Genomic DNA, 13,397 nt, shown 5'->3' on the forward strand with positions numbered 1-13,397 from the left:
TTGAGCCTGCAGTGAATTTTAAAGATGTGAGTGCAATGGTGAAGGGGCTTTTTGATTTTTAATAAATTTTATTACGTTATTGCACCATTGGATTATTTTTCTTTTTTCATGTGGAGAGAGCTCTTGGGCATTACACTTTGGAGAAGTAAAGGTGTACAGGTTTACCACTGAAGATCAATCTTATCCCTTGTGAGTGTGGGATAAAAGCTTGTTGGCCCTGACACGAGAGTGTGGGCAAAAGGAGCTGGTGAGTGCATTCACCTAAGGGGAGTGGATTCACAGTCACAGAGGTGCGGTGGAAGATTCATTTAAGTAGAAGATTTGCACTACAACACGTCACGGATTTTGTTTTGGACTATTTTACTTTTGGATTGTTTGTGGACACACTTTATAGATATAATAATTTTTTTGCGAGTTAATTCACATTGGCTCTCAGTTATAATTTTCACATTATATTTGTATGTGCACAGATACGTTATTCACTTAATTGGTGTATATGCACCATTTGTTTGTGATTTTTTTGAGTATGTCATTGTATGCACATTAATGATGAAGGATGAGGATGTGATGTAATCATTGCACAGGTTGATACATCAGCTTATCACTCTTCACTACACCTTATTATTTGATTAGGGATCACTTTTAGCGCTGCTATTTTGAGTTCACTAGGAGCGAGTTTGTGGTGAATCAATTTTTTACTGTATACTTATCATTTAAGCAGCAGCTCAGATTTAGGTTTTTGCCATCAGCGCAGCGTTTTTGGGTGTATGAGTGGGCGGATTTTTATACATCTGATTTTTTTATAGGATTACTATCATGCTTGTGTTTATGCTCCCTTTGTGAGTAGTTTGTCTTTTGACTTATCATGAAATGGTTTTCCAATACCGCATTTAGAAGCGCTGTGTTTCTTTTCCTTTGTTGCATTGCAGAGACTGCTTCTAGCTCTTCACACTGGCTGCCCTTAGTGCTGGTACATAGATTGCTCTCCCTCTTCATCTTAGAGACTGTTGCTATGGACTTTGTTCCTCCTATTACGAGACTCTTTTAATCACATTTATTTAATCTGTATACACCTCCAGGGTCTCTCCTCAAATGAGCGCTGAGTTTATTTTTTGTGTATTTTTTGTCTGTGTTGTATTGTCTGGGCTGCTATGCTGGAGATTGGGCCTATCCTGGGCACATATGGCTGCTAGGCTGTCTGAGGGCCTATCCAGAAACAAGAGAGCAGTGCAGGGTTGGGACTGCGGCTTGCAGTCCAACCAGAAGTGATGGTTCTGCCGGACGGAGAACCTGTCGTGTTCACAGATAGAGGGGAAGCTGTCGCCAGTAAGGGACTATCCGCCTAATTACCAGGGACCACAGTGAGTAACTGAAGCAAGTACTGGAGCAGCATGCTCATCAACAGGGGACAGTAAAGAATTGGAAAACTTCAGTGGGTATCAAGCCAGGGACCCAGCCAGCGGAGGTGACGCTTGCAGAGCAGCCTTGTGTGTCAAGCCAGGGACTGAGCAGGCCAGTGGGGTGAAGCTCGACAGCTATCTTGAGTGCCAAGCTAGGGACCCAGCAGAGAGGTGACGCTTGAGAAAGATACCACCGTGAAGATTGGAGGAGCTCAGGGGATTGAGTGGCAGTGAATCAGTGGGTCTAGTGAGAGACTGGGAGCTAAGTGGGCTGAAGAACTACAAGGAGCGATTGTAGTGAAAGAACTGTTATGCTTTGTGTTAGGAACTGTTAAAGACTGTTGCCATAGGAGACAGCATTCCTGCACATGCAGATGTGGCGTCTTGCTGGATGCCTTTGCCTGCATGGCTATCCTCCTATTGAAGTCTTGGAGTCTGCCAATTAATCTTGCAACTACCTAAGGGTGTCCTGGCCCTAACCCTCTCTCTCCCCAAAAAGTTTTTTAAAGTGGAGTTCCACCCATTTAAAAGTCAACAGCTACCAAAAGTGTAGCTGCTGACTTTTAATAATCAGACACTCACCTGTCCTATGGTCCAGCAATGCAGGTGCACAAAGCCCCGCTCCTCTCCCCCTCCTCTCCACAGCACCAGAAATGTTACTGTGGGCACCCAGCTGTGGCTTCACAGATGGGCGCGCATGCGCGAGCCGCACTGCGCATAGGGATTGACCGGGCAATCTTCTGGGACCTGTGACGTGTCCCAGAAGATTGCAGGGAGGGAGGGGGGAGAGGTGATCTTCCTTCCGGCGCCGCTGCACCAGGAAGGAAGTGGGAGCTGGGTGCCCGCTCCTCCCCCAAAAAAAATGACATTCCAAATGTGGCATGTCAGAGAGTCACCTATACTTAAAGCGGAAGTTCAATTTTTGGATGGAACTCCACTTTAAGAGAAATAAACTTTCTTTTGCATTCAAGAAGTGTCTGTCACCCAATAACTTTAACTGCTCTGCACCCACCATGCCTCACAACCCACTACATACAGAAGGATGTCAGCTATCCCTAGCCCTGGAGGTTCTCATTAGATCAAATGAGGCCTGGGACCTTGCTACATGTATATTTGTAGTGTTTACTTGTCATTCTCCAAAGCTCTAAATGGCTGTACATGCGGGACAAATATTGGGTGATATCGGTCCGTTCAATAGAAAGCAGCAGACATTCGGCCTGTGTGTACGTCAGCCAGTCCGATGAAGAGGCATGATCGAAAAAGGTCTGCCGATCAGTTGACCAGTGTGTTCTGGCAGGGGGGGGATCCCCCTGTCAGAACACAATAGTTCAGTGCATAGTTAGTACAGTGGCTCCTCCCAAGTTCTTCAGTTTGTTTTTTGTTCAGCCCACTGGGGTGTGTACTAAGCATAAGTGTCTTTCTAACCCCCCAGGTAGACCCATCATCTCTGGTAATGAATCCCTTACAGAGAAAGCTAGTAGATGTGTTGACTGTGTGTTGATGCCTCATGTGACCTGTCTCTCCTCCTATATCCGGGATACCTCTGATCTCCTGCGACATGTGGAGGGTACCCATGCTCCCCTGAATGCTCTGCTCATGGCAGTGGATATAGAGGCCTTGTACTCCAGTATCCTACATGAGCGGGGCATCCAGGTGATCGGGTCCTTCCTCATGGAGCAGGATAGGACCACTTTGCCATATAATCATTTTGTTTTAAATTTACTTAGATTCATTCTAACTCGTAACCATTTCACCTTCATGGATCAGATGTACCTACAAAGACAAGAAGTCGCGATGGGCACTTGCTGTGCCCCGTCTTATGCAAATCTCTAGGGCGGCTGGGAAAGATGGATTTTTTCTAATGAACGATTTGATCGGTGGCTAACCAAGGTACTACGCTGGTTCAGTTACATTGATGACTTGCTCATTATTTGGATAGGATCCAAGGACGAATTACTATCCTTTTTAGATGCTCTGAATACCAAAGAATTTAATTTGAAATTCTCTCATGGCTTTAGCTCCAGTCAAATCTAATTTCTTGATCTCAATATCATGATTAATGATAAGGAAGATCTAATGACTGATCTGTACTGGAAACCCAGTTCTGGGAATACAATCCTACATGGTTTCAGTCTACACCTGGCTCCCCTCATCCGCAGTATAGCCTATGCGCAATATCTGCAGTTACGTAGAAATTGCTCAACAGATGATGATTTTCTTAACCAGGCTGCTCTATTACAAAATAGATTATTGGCCAGAGGCTATTCTAGATACCTTTTAAGGAAAGCTTTTAATAAAGCAAGACTAAGATCCAGGTCTGATCTTCTGTATAAATCCTCTTCCAAACCCCCTGTTCATATGATTAAATTTGTTACACGTTTCTGCGCTCATGAGTCATGTTTGCGGGCCTCTATTTCTCGTCATTGGCATCTTCTGGCTGAAGATCAGACACTTTCCAAATATGTACGTCCTATCCCTGAACTAGTGTTTTTAAATGAGCTACTTCTTTATGAGACACTTTAACATCTAGTCACTATTCAACCACATCGGATCGTCCCCCTAGATCCACTTGGGGTACTTACCAATGTGGGAGATGTAGTCTTTGCCCTTTGGTTACTGAAGGCAGAGGCATCCGCCTACCCAATGGACAATGGCATCAATCTCGATGTTATGGTTATGCTGATTGCTCTACCCGAGGTGTTATTTATTTAATAACATGCAAATGCTGTGCTTTTTATATTGGTAAGACTATCCATGAATTTGGCCAGAGAATTAGAGACCATGTCTGTTCCTCTGAATCTGGCAGAATGACTACCTCAGTTGCTAGACACATTGGTTTACACCATAGGTTTAATAATAGCCTTGTTCCTTTCTTTGTACTTGAGGTGATTCCTCCCAAACCTAGAGGAGGTTACTGGGATAACATGATTCTGAGAGCAGAAACATTAATGATAGAGAGACTTAAGTGTACCAATTATCCTGGAATTAATTAAATTAATTCATATAAACCTTTTCTATAGATATGTTGGCACTATGGTTAGAGATGGAGTGTTTTTGGGTATGTTCTTACATGCCTTTCAGATGGTGTTTTGCTACACCCGTTCTCTTGTTCCCTGTCTCCCGTCTGTTGATGCTATGGAACGTTTGTCCTGACTTTTGGTTGGTTACTTGCAGTCTCTTTTTGGGACCTGATTATAATTATATGTCTTTTCCGTCTTAATAATACGTAATGATAAGAGAGATTTGGCACTAGCTTATTAAACTTTTCTGTGGATTTCTTGTTTCCAATCCAGAAAATATCTCTTTTCCTGGTATAAAAAAATTGTTCCAGTGAGGGCCATTAAGGGTGAGTTATATACCCAATCTTTTTTCTGGTGTACTGCATCCCAAATCTTAACCACTTCCCACCCGGCCCATAGCAGATGACGGCCGGGCGGTGGTTCAGTTATCCTGACTGGGCGTCATATGACGTCCAGCAGGATAACATGCCACCGCGCGCCCACGGGGGCGCTCATCGTGGCGATCGGTGGAGCGGTGTGTCAGTCTGACACATCACTCCACCGATCTTGGTAAAGAGCCTCCAGTGGAGGCTCTTTACCATGTGATCAGCCGTGTCCATTCACAGCTGATCACGATGTCAATAGGAAGAGCCATATCAGTGCCCATCATCAGTGCCCGTCAGTGCCACCTCATCTGTGCCACCTCATTGGTGCCACCTCATCGGTGCCTATCAGTGATGCCATATCAGTGCCCGTCAGTGCAGCCATATCAGTGCCCATCATTGAAGAAGAAAACGTACTTATTTACAAAAAATTTTAACAGAAACAAAGAAAAACTAGTTTTTTTTCAAAATTTTCTATTTTTATTTGTTGCGCAAAAAATAAAAACCACAGAAGTGATCAAATACCACCCAAAGAAAGCTCTATTTGTGGGAACAAAGTGATAAAAAAATTGTTTGAGTACAGTGTAGCATGACATGTAGCATGACCGCGCAATTGTCATTCAAATTGCGACAGCGCTGAAAGCTGAAAATTGGCCTGGGCGGGAAGATGTCTTAGTGCCTGGTATTGAAGTGGTTAAATACATTTTTGGTCAGATCATGTGATTCCGAATCTAGTGCTCTAACTTACCTGTATCCATATATTTTTGTGCAATGGGGTTCTACTTATTGTGTCTACTATCTCCACCCTACCATACGTGCTAAAATTACCGCTTTATAATACCTGTTTATGTCCGGTGTTGCCAAACCTTCGTGTTTCCTTTTCCTAGTGCAAATTTTATTCTCGGCTTTTTATTTTGCCATATATATTTTATCAAAATTGTTTTTATTTTCTTGAAAAAACTCTGTGGAATCCCTATTGGTAACATCTGAAATGTATACATTATTTTTGGTAATATCACCATTTTAAACATTTATTCTTCCGATCCATGATATTAATCTCATTTATTAATGGAATATAGTTAGCCGGATATATTTTTTCGACCGCTGGTGTTAGTTTGATTCCCAAGTATTTTAATTCTCCTTTTACCCACGTAAATGGGAATTCTCTTTGAAGAGTAAGAGCTTCACTTTTTCCTAATCCGATATTTAATATTTCTGTTTTTACAGGGTTTATTTTAAAGTTTGAGAGTTCCCCATACTCTTTTACTTCTTTAATTATATTTGGCGAAGTCACCCTTGGGTTGGTCACGTACATTAAAATGTCGTCTGCATACGCTGTGACTTTATGCTCTTTTTCTCCCACTCTCGCCCCTCCCACATCTTGATTATTTCGGAGTGTCGCCAAGAAAGGTTCCATTGACAGTACATATAGGAGTCTGAGATCGTTTACGGTGATGTCATCGGCCAGCGCCAGTGCACTGTGCTGTGACATCAAACGGATAGGAGCCTGGCCTATATAATGGGAGCTCTCCCATTATTTGACTGTATGATGGCGCTGGGGGTGGCGGTGTTATTGCCTTGAAGCGTGTGTTAAGGTAAGGAGCTATATGGCGGCCTGGGCCATGTTATCATCAATTATAATACCCTACATTGGCATTTTTCTCTGGGTGTTTATGGTCTTGTTCATCTGTTACTAATTTCTAGGGACTTCTGGCTATGGTTAAGCCTTCATAACCTGTTACATTTCAATCAACTTCACCTGTTTTTGATTGGACTCTTGGTCTAAATGATGAAAAGTTATTTTCTTATTTCAACCATCTCAGCAGGGTGAGTTTCTCTATTGACCATTTTTAACTATATGGTCCTAATGGCAGTATCAGCTATGTATATATAATATACAGTGTTTTGAGAATCCCTCTTTTGATCTATACCCCATATAGCCTTCCCTCACATACCTTAAGTTCTGAAGTTTCATCCTTGGAGAATTTAGCCCTCCCAGACCATACCGCCATCTACCTTATCTTATGATAAACATCTAATTGGTGTGTAATATCCGAGCTATGTATTTTTATTTCCTCTAGTGTGGCGTATCTTGCACATTGACTATGTGATTTGCAAGCACACTGTGCAAATAACTTTGGTTGTGCTATACTAGTTATACATTATTCCTTTGCTTATCTTTGACAGTTGCTTTATATTTTCTGTACCGTGACCTGGCTCTCTCGAGAGGTTCTTTTTGGCTCGTGTCAGCCCTGCGTTGGTAAGCTCTATATATATTCATTTCTCTTTTGGAGATACATCTATTGAGCAGAATTATATTTTGATTTTATAGATTCAGGTTGCAGAGTTGTGGAGTGGCTCACCTCTGTAGCAGATAGAATTGGGTTCAACTTCTATCCAAAATTCTGCAACCATTACTGTATTAATATTAATTTACTGTTTTGAGGCTTGCTCATAAATATGTTTGTTCTCTATAGAGACATATACACATATACTTCTCCTGAAGAAGCATACTCCTGAAGAAGCGGTCTCACCGCAAAACATGTAGAGGCTGAACTGATTAAGGACGATTATCTGATCCCCCTTTCACGTATGGATACACGTTTATACTTTCAGTTCCTGTTCAGAGATTTAAACTATGTGTATTGTACTTTCCTCTTAGGGCCATTTTAATCATGTTTTGTTCTAAATAAATTTATATTTTTGTATAATTATGTATGTGAGTCTTCACTGTACCATGAAAGTCCATAGTTGCCTCAAATTCTCCCCTTTTCTCTTCAATTGATAGGACGACGGTACATTATTATATCTCTATATTTTTTCTCTATAAATTTGTGGCGGGGAGGAGAGTTTAGCAAACAGCTTGTCTATTCAAAACACAGCTCTGTATCAGTGGCAACCGCTCATACGAGGCGCAGGGACGCCGCCCCCCTAATCCATGTGAGCAACCCCTAATCTACTTTGAGGGCGCTGGACGCATGGATTTCATTTTTTTTAAGCACATGATTAGAGCCTGTGGCTCTAATTGGCTTCATAGATGGTGGGCACTGCATCCCGAGCCCACCCAGTTATGTGACATTAGTGAATTTAATATTTGCTAATGTCTTCCTGTTTTACCTCCCGGCCAATCAGGAAGCGGGTCCTGAGACCTGATTGGCTGGAAGTCATAAGACCCGATTGGCCACGAGTCCTAAGCCCTGATTGGCTGGGAGGAGATGCAGGAGGGAAGCCACCGAGGCCACGACCTGGATGGGGTAAGTGCTGGACTGGCGGGGGGCCTGGGGGCGATGGGCGAGTGAAGCGCCGGGGGTGGCGGGTGGTTGGCTGGCTGAGGGGTGGCTGGCTGGGTGGGGACCACCCCCCCCAGAAAATCGAGCGCCAACTGCTACTGCTCTGTATCCTTCCTTCGTTCCTGTGTGTGTGTGGAGGGGGGTGTGTCCCTTTCCTCCATTTAGCTCTCAGTTTACAAGAACTCTAATTCCAGCTCTCTGCCACCTCCTTTGTGCTACTGACAGATGAAGAAGGATTTTATCACAATTCTGCACTTTTGAAGGGATGTAGAGAAGAGAAGACTGCAAGACAAGTAAAACTTATGTAGGAGAATTTGTTTCATCTCTGTGTATCATCTGAGGCCATTCACCTCACTGGGTATATGAGAGGGTTTACAACTACTTTAAGTATCATCAAGCTGTGTTCCTCAATGGGCAATAGAGAAAATAGAGTTTTTGTAGCTTTTGATAAATCATTTTCTTGGAGCCCACTGTGGGGCACAGCTCTCTTTCCTCATTTCCATTTGAACATTCCATTACGAGGTGGGAAAAGCTACCTCCTTAAAGAAGCAGGCCTTCAGTTTTTATGTGACTGGTGTCCATTTCTCCTTAAAAAGGCAGTATAACCCCTTATTGTTAAATTGTGTACTCTGAGTCTTGCGACTTATAGCCTCATCAAATAAAGTACAATTACATTGGTTAGTAACTATAAAGACATTGATTAGTAATGAACAGAGGATCCTGGCTACAGGCCGTACTATGTCTTAGGAGACTCACACACAAGCAGTTGGTCCAAATTTTTAGCTTGGTGAATGTTGCCATATACCCGATTCTGTGAAAAGGTGAGCATGAGAATTTTCTGGAACTTTTTTTTTCCAATGAGGTACATCTCATTCTTCAGACTCAGTGCAGCAGTAATTGGTAGCTTGACCCCAACCCAGTCTTCTTCCAGTGACTCCGGACTTGTACTATTTCCAATGTCTGGGTCATACAAGAAGTATTTTTTTCCTGAGAAAAAGGATAATGGTTTAAATACAAAACATAGACCTGCTGTAATGCCCCAACATAAATGTTTTTTCTTGATACAAAAGCAACCTACAAGCATGAAATCAAGGGAGCCAAGGGACTAAATAGTGCATAATCCATCTGGTATGCGTATCCCTGGTCCATGGTGCTTCCGCCTGCCACTACACAGACTGGGCTGTCGGTGGTGCTGTGGCCATATCCCAATACCAGGTCGTGAGTCATAATTATAGACTATTTGGTGGTGAGAAACCATGGCCACAGCTTCCCTGCCCACTTCCTAAAGGGACAGTGTTACCCCCAACTTGGGATATAATTTGGGTACTTAAGACTGTATTGTGGGAACCACACAGGAACTTTGAGCCCCAATGGTTAAAAACACACTGGCCAGTGGAAGGGGTTTGGAGAGCATGAATGACATTCAGCACCCAGTACCAACCCTCTGGTTAGAAACTCCCTTGTTCCCACGTTCAGGTGCAGAGACACCTGGTCCTATTATTATTTTTGGTGCTGTGACAATTTAACTGTAATTGTTATATCTTCTGTTGTGTTGACTTGTTAGGAATATTTCCCAAATAAATCCTCTGAATCTAGACTCGATGTGTCAGAGGGTGTGGCATTGTGAAAAAGTCGCTGTCATCTGGAATCAGAGGACCTAAACATCAGTGGCTTTGTTTGGGTTAAGCGCTACACATGTGTTAGAGAATAGATTTATATTATGACATTGTGAAAGGAGAACTTATTGAGTGGAGGTATATTTGTCTATGGTCCAAGCGTTGGATTCTATCTGGTGTTTGTTCTGATCAGGTCATGTGTAGGCAGGTGGCAGTGCCCTTTTATGTGTTAGTGTGGGGGTGAGCCCTGTGCAGAAGCTGGATAGGAACTGGCTACCCCTGAGTTGCAGCATGTATGTCTGTAGCCTGAAATGTAGTAGGCCTTCTCAGCCTGGACTGAGGTAGAGACTCCCATGTGAGGACCCTTTGCTGGGGAACTAAGGAAAAGCATTAGGGAAGATAACTGGAATCTAAGGGTTTGTGTTTATGGCAATGAAGTGTTCTGTGCTATAACAGAGAAAGAGAGAGAGAGAGTGAAGATGTAGATCTTTTGAGCCAATTTGTTCTTTATTAAAGCGTTGAAAATGCACCTGTATTGAAATTCTTCATTAATATAGGTCGGGAATACATGAGGATCATGACTGTTTTTAGGGAAGGGCAAAAGGGGCAGCTGCCCTGGGCCACATCATTGTTGTGGGGCCCAAAGCAGCTGCCTCATATTTTCCAACTATCACAGTTCAAATTCCCTTATCCCTTGAAGTTTTAGTCCTGTGCTGTGTCCCGATATCTCAGTGTAAAGTTCTGTTGCTGCTGCCCAGCTCTGCTCTATGTACAGATGACTCACCTGCAGATCCTGTGTTTACATGTAAATAATCTGCAATGATATGTAAATAGTGGCGGAATTAATATGTAAATAGTCGTAGACCACGGCATTGATATGCAAATAGAGGCGGCATTCATACCTATATCATGCCCCCCTGATATCTACCATCACTTCTGCTGAATGGTGCCCACTGGGGAGGTAAAGGAGCATGCTTGAAAGTCCTGCCTACAACTATAGTCATTAAGCCTAACAGCAGCCTGTTCTGCAAAGCAAATTGGAGGTGGAATCCTTCTTCAAAATAACATGGTGCCACAGCACCCTGAATTTTGGTGCATGTGAATACGCACATCTGAGCCAATGCATGAGGGTGTCATTAACAATTAAAGGCACTGCTGTGTATCTGCTAAAGTGCAGCACATTTCTGTGGTGTCAGGAAAGTGATTTTGCATGTATTTCCAACACACACAAATGTGAACGCAGGCTAAACGTCTCAGTTACATTGGTGGATAATGTAAATCTTCTTATTACATTGGGGCCTGGTGTACAATCCTTTCATTCACACTAGTGGCCAGTGTGAAGGCCCCCTTTACATTGATGGTCAGTGTAAATCCCTCTTTACATTGGTGGTTACTATGAATGCTCCTATTACATTAGTGGTCAGTGTAAATCCCCATTACATTGGTGCCCAGTGTAGAAACCCCTCTTTATATTGGTAATCCTTCAAAAAATCCAAACCTGCATTTGTGGTCAGTTTCAAATCCTCCCTTACATTGGTGGTCCATGTAGAAGCCCCCTTTAAATTGATGGTGAGTGTAAATCCCCCCTACATTGGTGGCCAGTGTAGAAATCCCCTTTTATTGGTTGTTGATGTAAAAGCCCCCGTTACATTGGTTGCCAGTGTAAATTCTTCATAACATTGGTGATCAGTGTACATTTCCATTTACAGTACATTAGTGGTAAATGCAGAATTGCCCTTACACTGGTGGTCAGTGTAAATCCCCCTTTACATTGGTGGTCAGTATAAATCCCCCCCTAACATTACATAGTTACATAGTTACATAGTAGGTGAGGTTGAAAAAAGACACAAGTCCATCAAGTCCAACCTATGTGTGTGATTATGTGTCAGTATTACATTACATATCCCTGTATATTGCGGTCATTCAGGTGATTATCTAATAGTTTCTTGAAGCTATCAATGCTCCCCGCTGAGACCACCGCCTGTGGAAGGGAATTCCACATCCTTGCCGCTCTTACAGTAAAGAACCCTCTACGTAGTTTAAGGTTAAACCTCTTTTCTTCTAATTGTAATGAGTGGCCACGAGTCTTATTAAAATCTCTCCTCTGCGAAAAAGTTTTATCCCTATTGTGGGGTCACCAGTACAGTATTTGTAAATTGAAATCATATCCCCTCTCAAGCGTCTCTTCTCCAGAGAGAATAAGTTCAGTGCTCGCAACCTTTCCTCATAACTAAGATCCTCCAGACCCTTTATTAGCTTTGTTGCCCTTCTTTGTACTCGCTCCATTTCCAGTACGTCCCTCCTGAGGACTGGTGCCCAGAACTGGACAGCATACTCCAGGTGCGGCCGGACCAGAGTCTTGTAGAACGGGAGAATTATCGTTTTATCTCTGCAGTTGATCCCCCTTTTAATGCATGCCAATATTCTGTTTGCTTTATTAACAGCAGCTTGGCATTGCATGCCATTGCTGAGCCTATCATCCACTAGGACCCCCAAGTCCTTTTCCATCCTAGATTCCCCCAGAGGTTCTCCCCCCAGTGTATAGATTGCATTCATATTTTTGCCACCCTAATGCATTATTTTACATTTTTCTACATTGAACCTCATTTGCCATGTAGTCGCCCACCCCATTAATTTGTTCAGGTCTTTTTGCAAGATTTCCACATCCTGCGGAGAAGTTATTGCCCTGCTTAGCTTAGTATCGTCTGCAAATACAGAGATGGAACTGTTTATCCCATCCTCCAGGTCGTTTATGAACAAATTAAATAGGATTGGTCCCAGCACAGAAACCTGGGGGACCCCACTACCCACCCCTGACCATTCTGAGTACTCCCCATTTATCACCACCCTCCGAACACGCCCTTGTAGCCAGTTTTCAATCCATGTACTCACCCTATGGTCCATGCTAACGCACCTTATTTTGTACAGTAAACGTTTATGGGGAACTGTGTCAAATGCTTTTGCAAAATCCAGATACACCACGTCTACGGGCCTTCCTTTATCTAGATGGCAACTCACCTCCTCATAGAAGGTTAATAGATTGGTTTGGCAAGAACGATTCTTCATGAATCCATGCTGATTACTGCTAATGATATCATTCTTATTACTAAAATCTTGTATATAGTCCCTTATCATCCCCTCCAAGAGTTTACATACTATTGATGTTAGGCTAACTGGTCTGTAATTCCCAGGGATGTTTTTTGGGCCCTTTTTAAATATTGGTGCTACATTGGCTTTTCTCCAATCAGCTGGTACCATTCCAGTCAATAGACTGTAAAAATTAGGAACAACGGTCTGGCAATCACCTGACTGAGTTCCCTAAGTACCCTCGGATGCAAGCCATCTGGTCCCGGTGATTTATTAATGTTAAGTTTCTCAAGTCTAATTTTAATTCCGTCCTCTGTTAACCATGTAGGTGCTTCCTGTGCTGTGTCATGAGGATAAACACTGCAGTTTTGGTTACTGAAGCCCCCTGATTCACTCGTGAAGACTGAGGAGAAGAATAAATTCAATACCTCTGCCATCTCCCTATCCTTTGTAACCAGATGTCCTTCCTCATTCTTTATGGGGCCAATATGGTCTGTCCTCCCTTTTTTACTGTTAACATACTTAAAGAATTTCTTGGGATTTTTTTTGCTCTCCTCCGCTATGTGTCTTTCATGTTCTATCTTAGCCATCCTAATTGCACCCTTACATTTCTTATTGCATT

The 13,397-nt window shown here is 42.8% G+C and overlaps 1 protein-coding gene across 2 annotated transcripts in view; it reads right to left on the reverse strand.

The window, feature by feature from the left end:
- Nucleotides 1-626: 626 nt before the first annotated feature.
- Nucleotides 627-13,397, reverse strand: part of LOC141117111 (matrix metalloproteinase-18-like) — a 1,147,747-nt gene continuing 1,134,976 nt past the window's right edge. For both annotated transcript variants that reach the window (XM_073609736.1, XM_073609735.1), the window contains exon 8: nucleotides 627-9,059. In XM_073609736.1, coding sequence (XP_073465837.1) covers nucleotides 8,809-9,059 — 251 coding nt within the window. In that variant the 3' untranslated portion in view covers nucleotides 627-8,808. The remainder of the gene's footprint in view (nucleotides 9,060-13,397) is intronic.

This window comes from Aquarana catesbeiana, linkage group LG13, assembly GCF_042186555.1.
Source record: "Aquarana catesbeiana isolate 2022-GZ linkage group LG13, ASM4218655v1, whole genome shotgun sequence".
Lineage (NCBI taxonomy): Eukaryota > Metazoa > Chordata > Amphibia > Anura > Ranidae > Aquarana > Aquarana catesbeiana.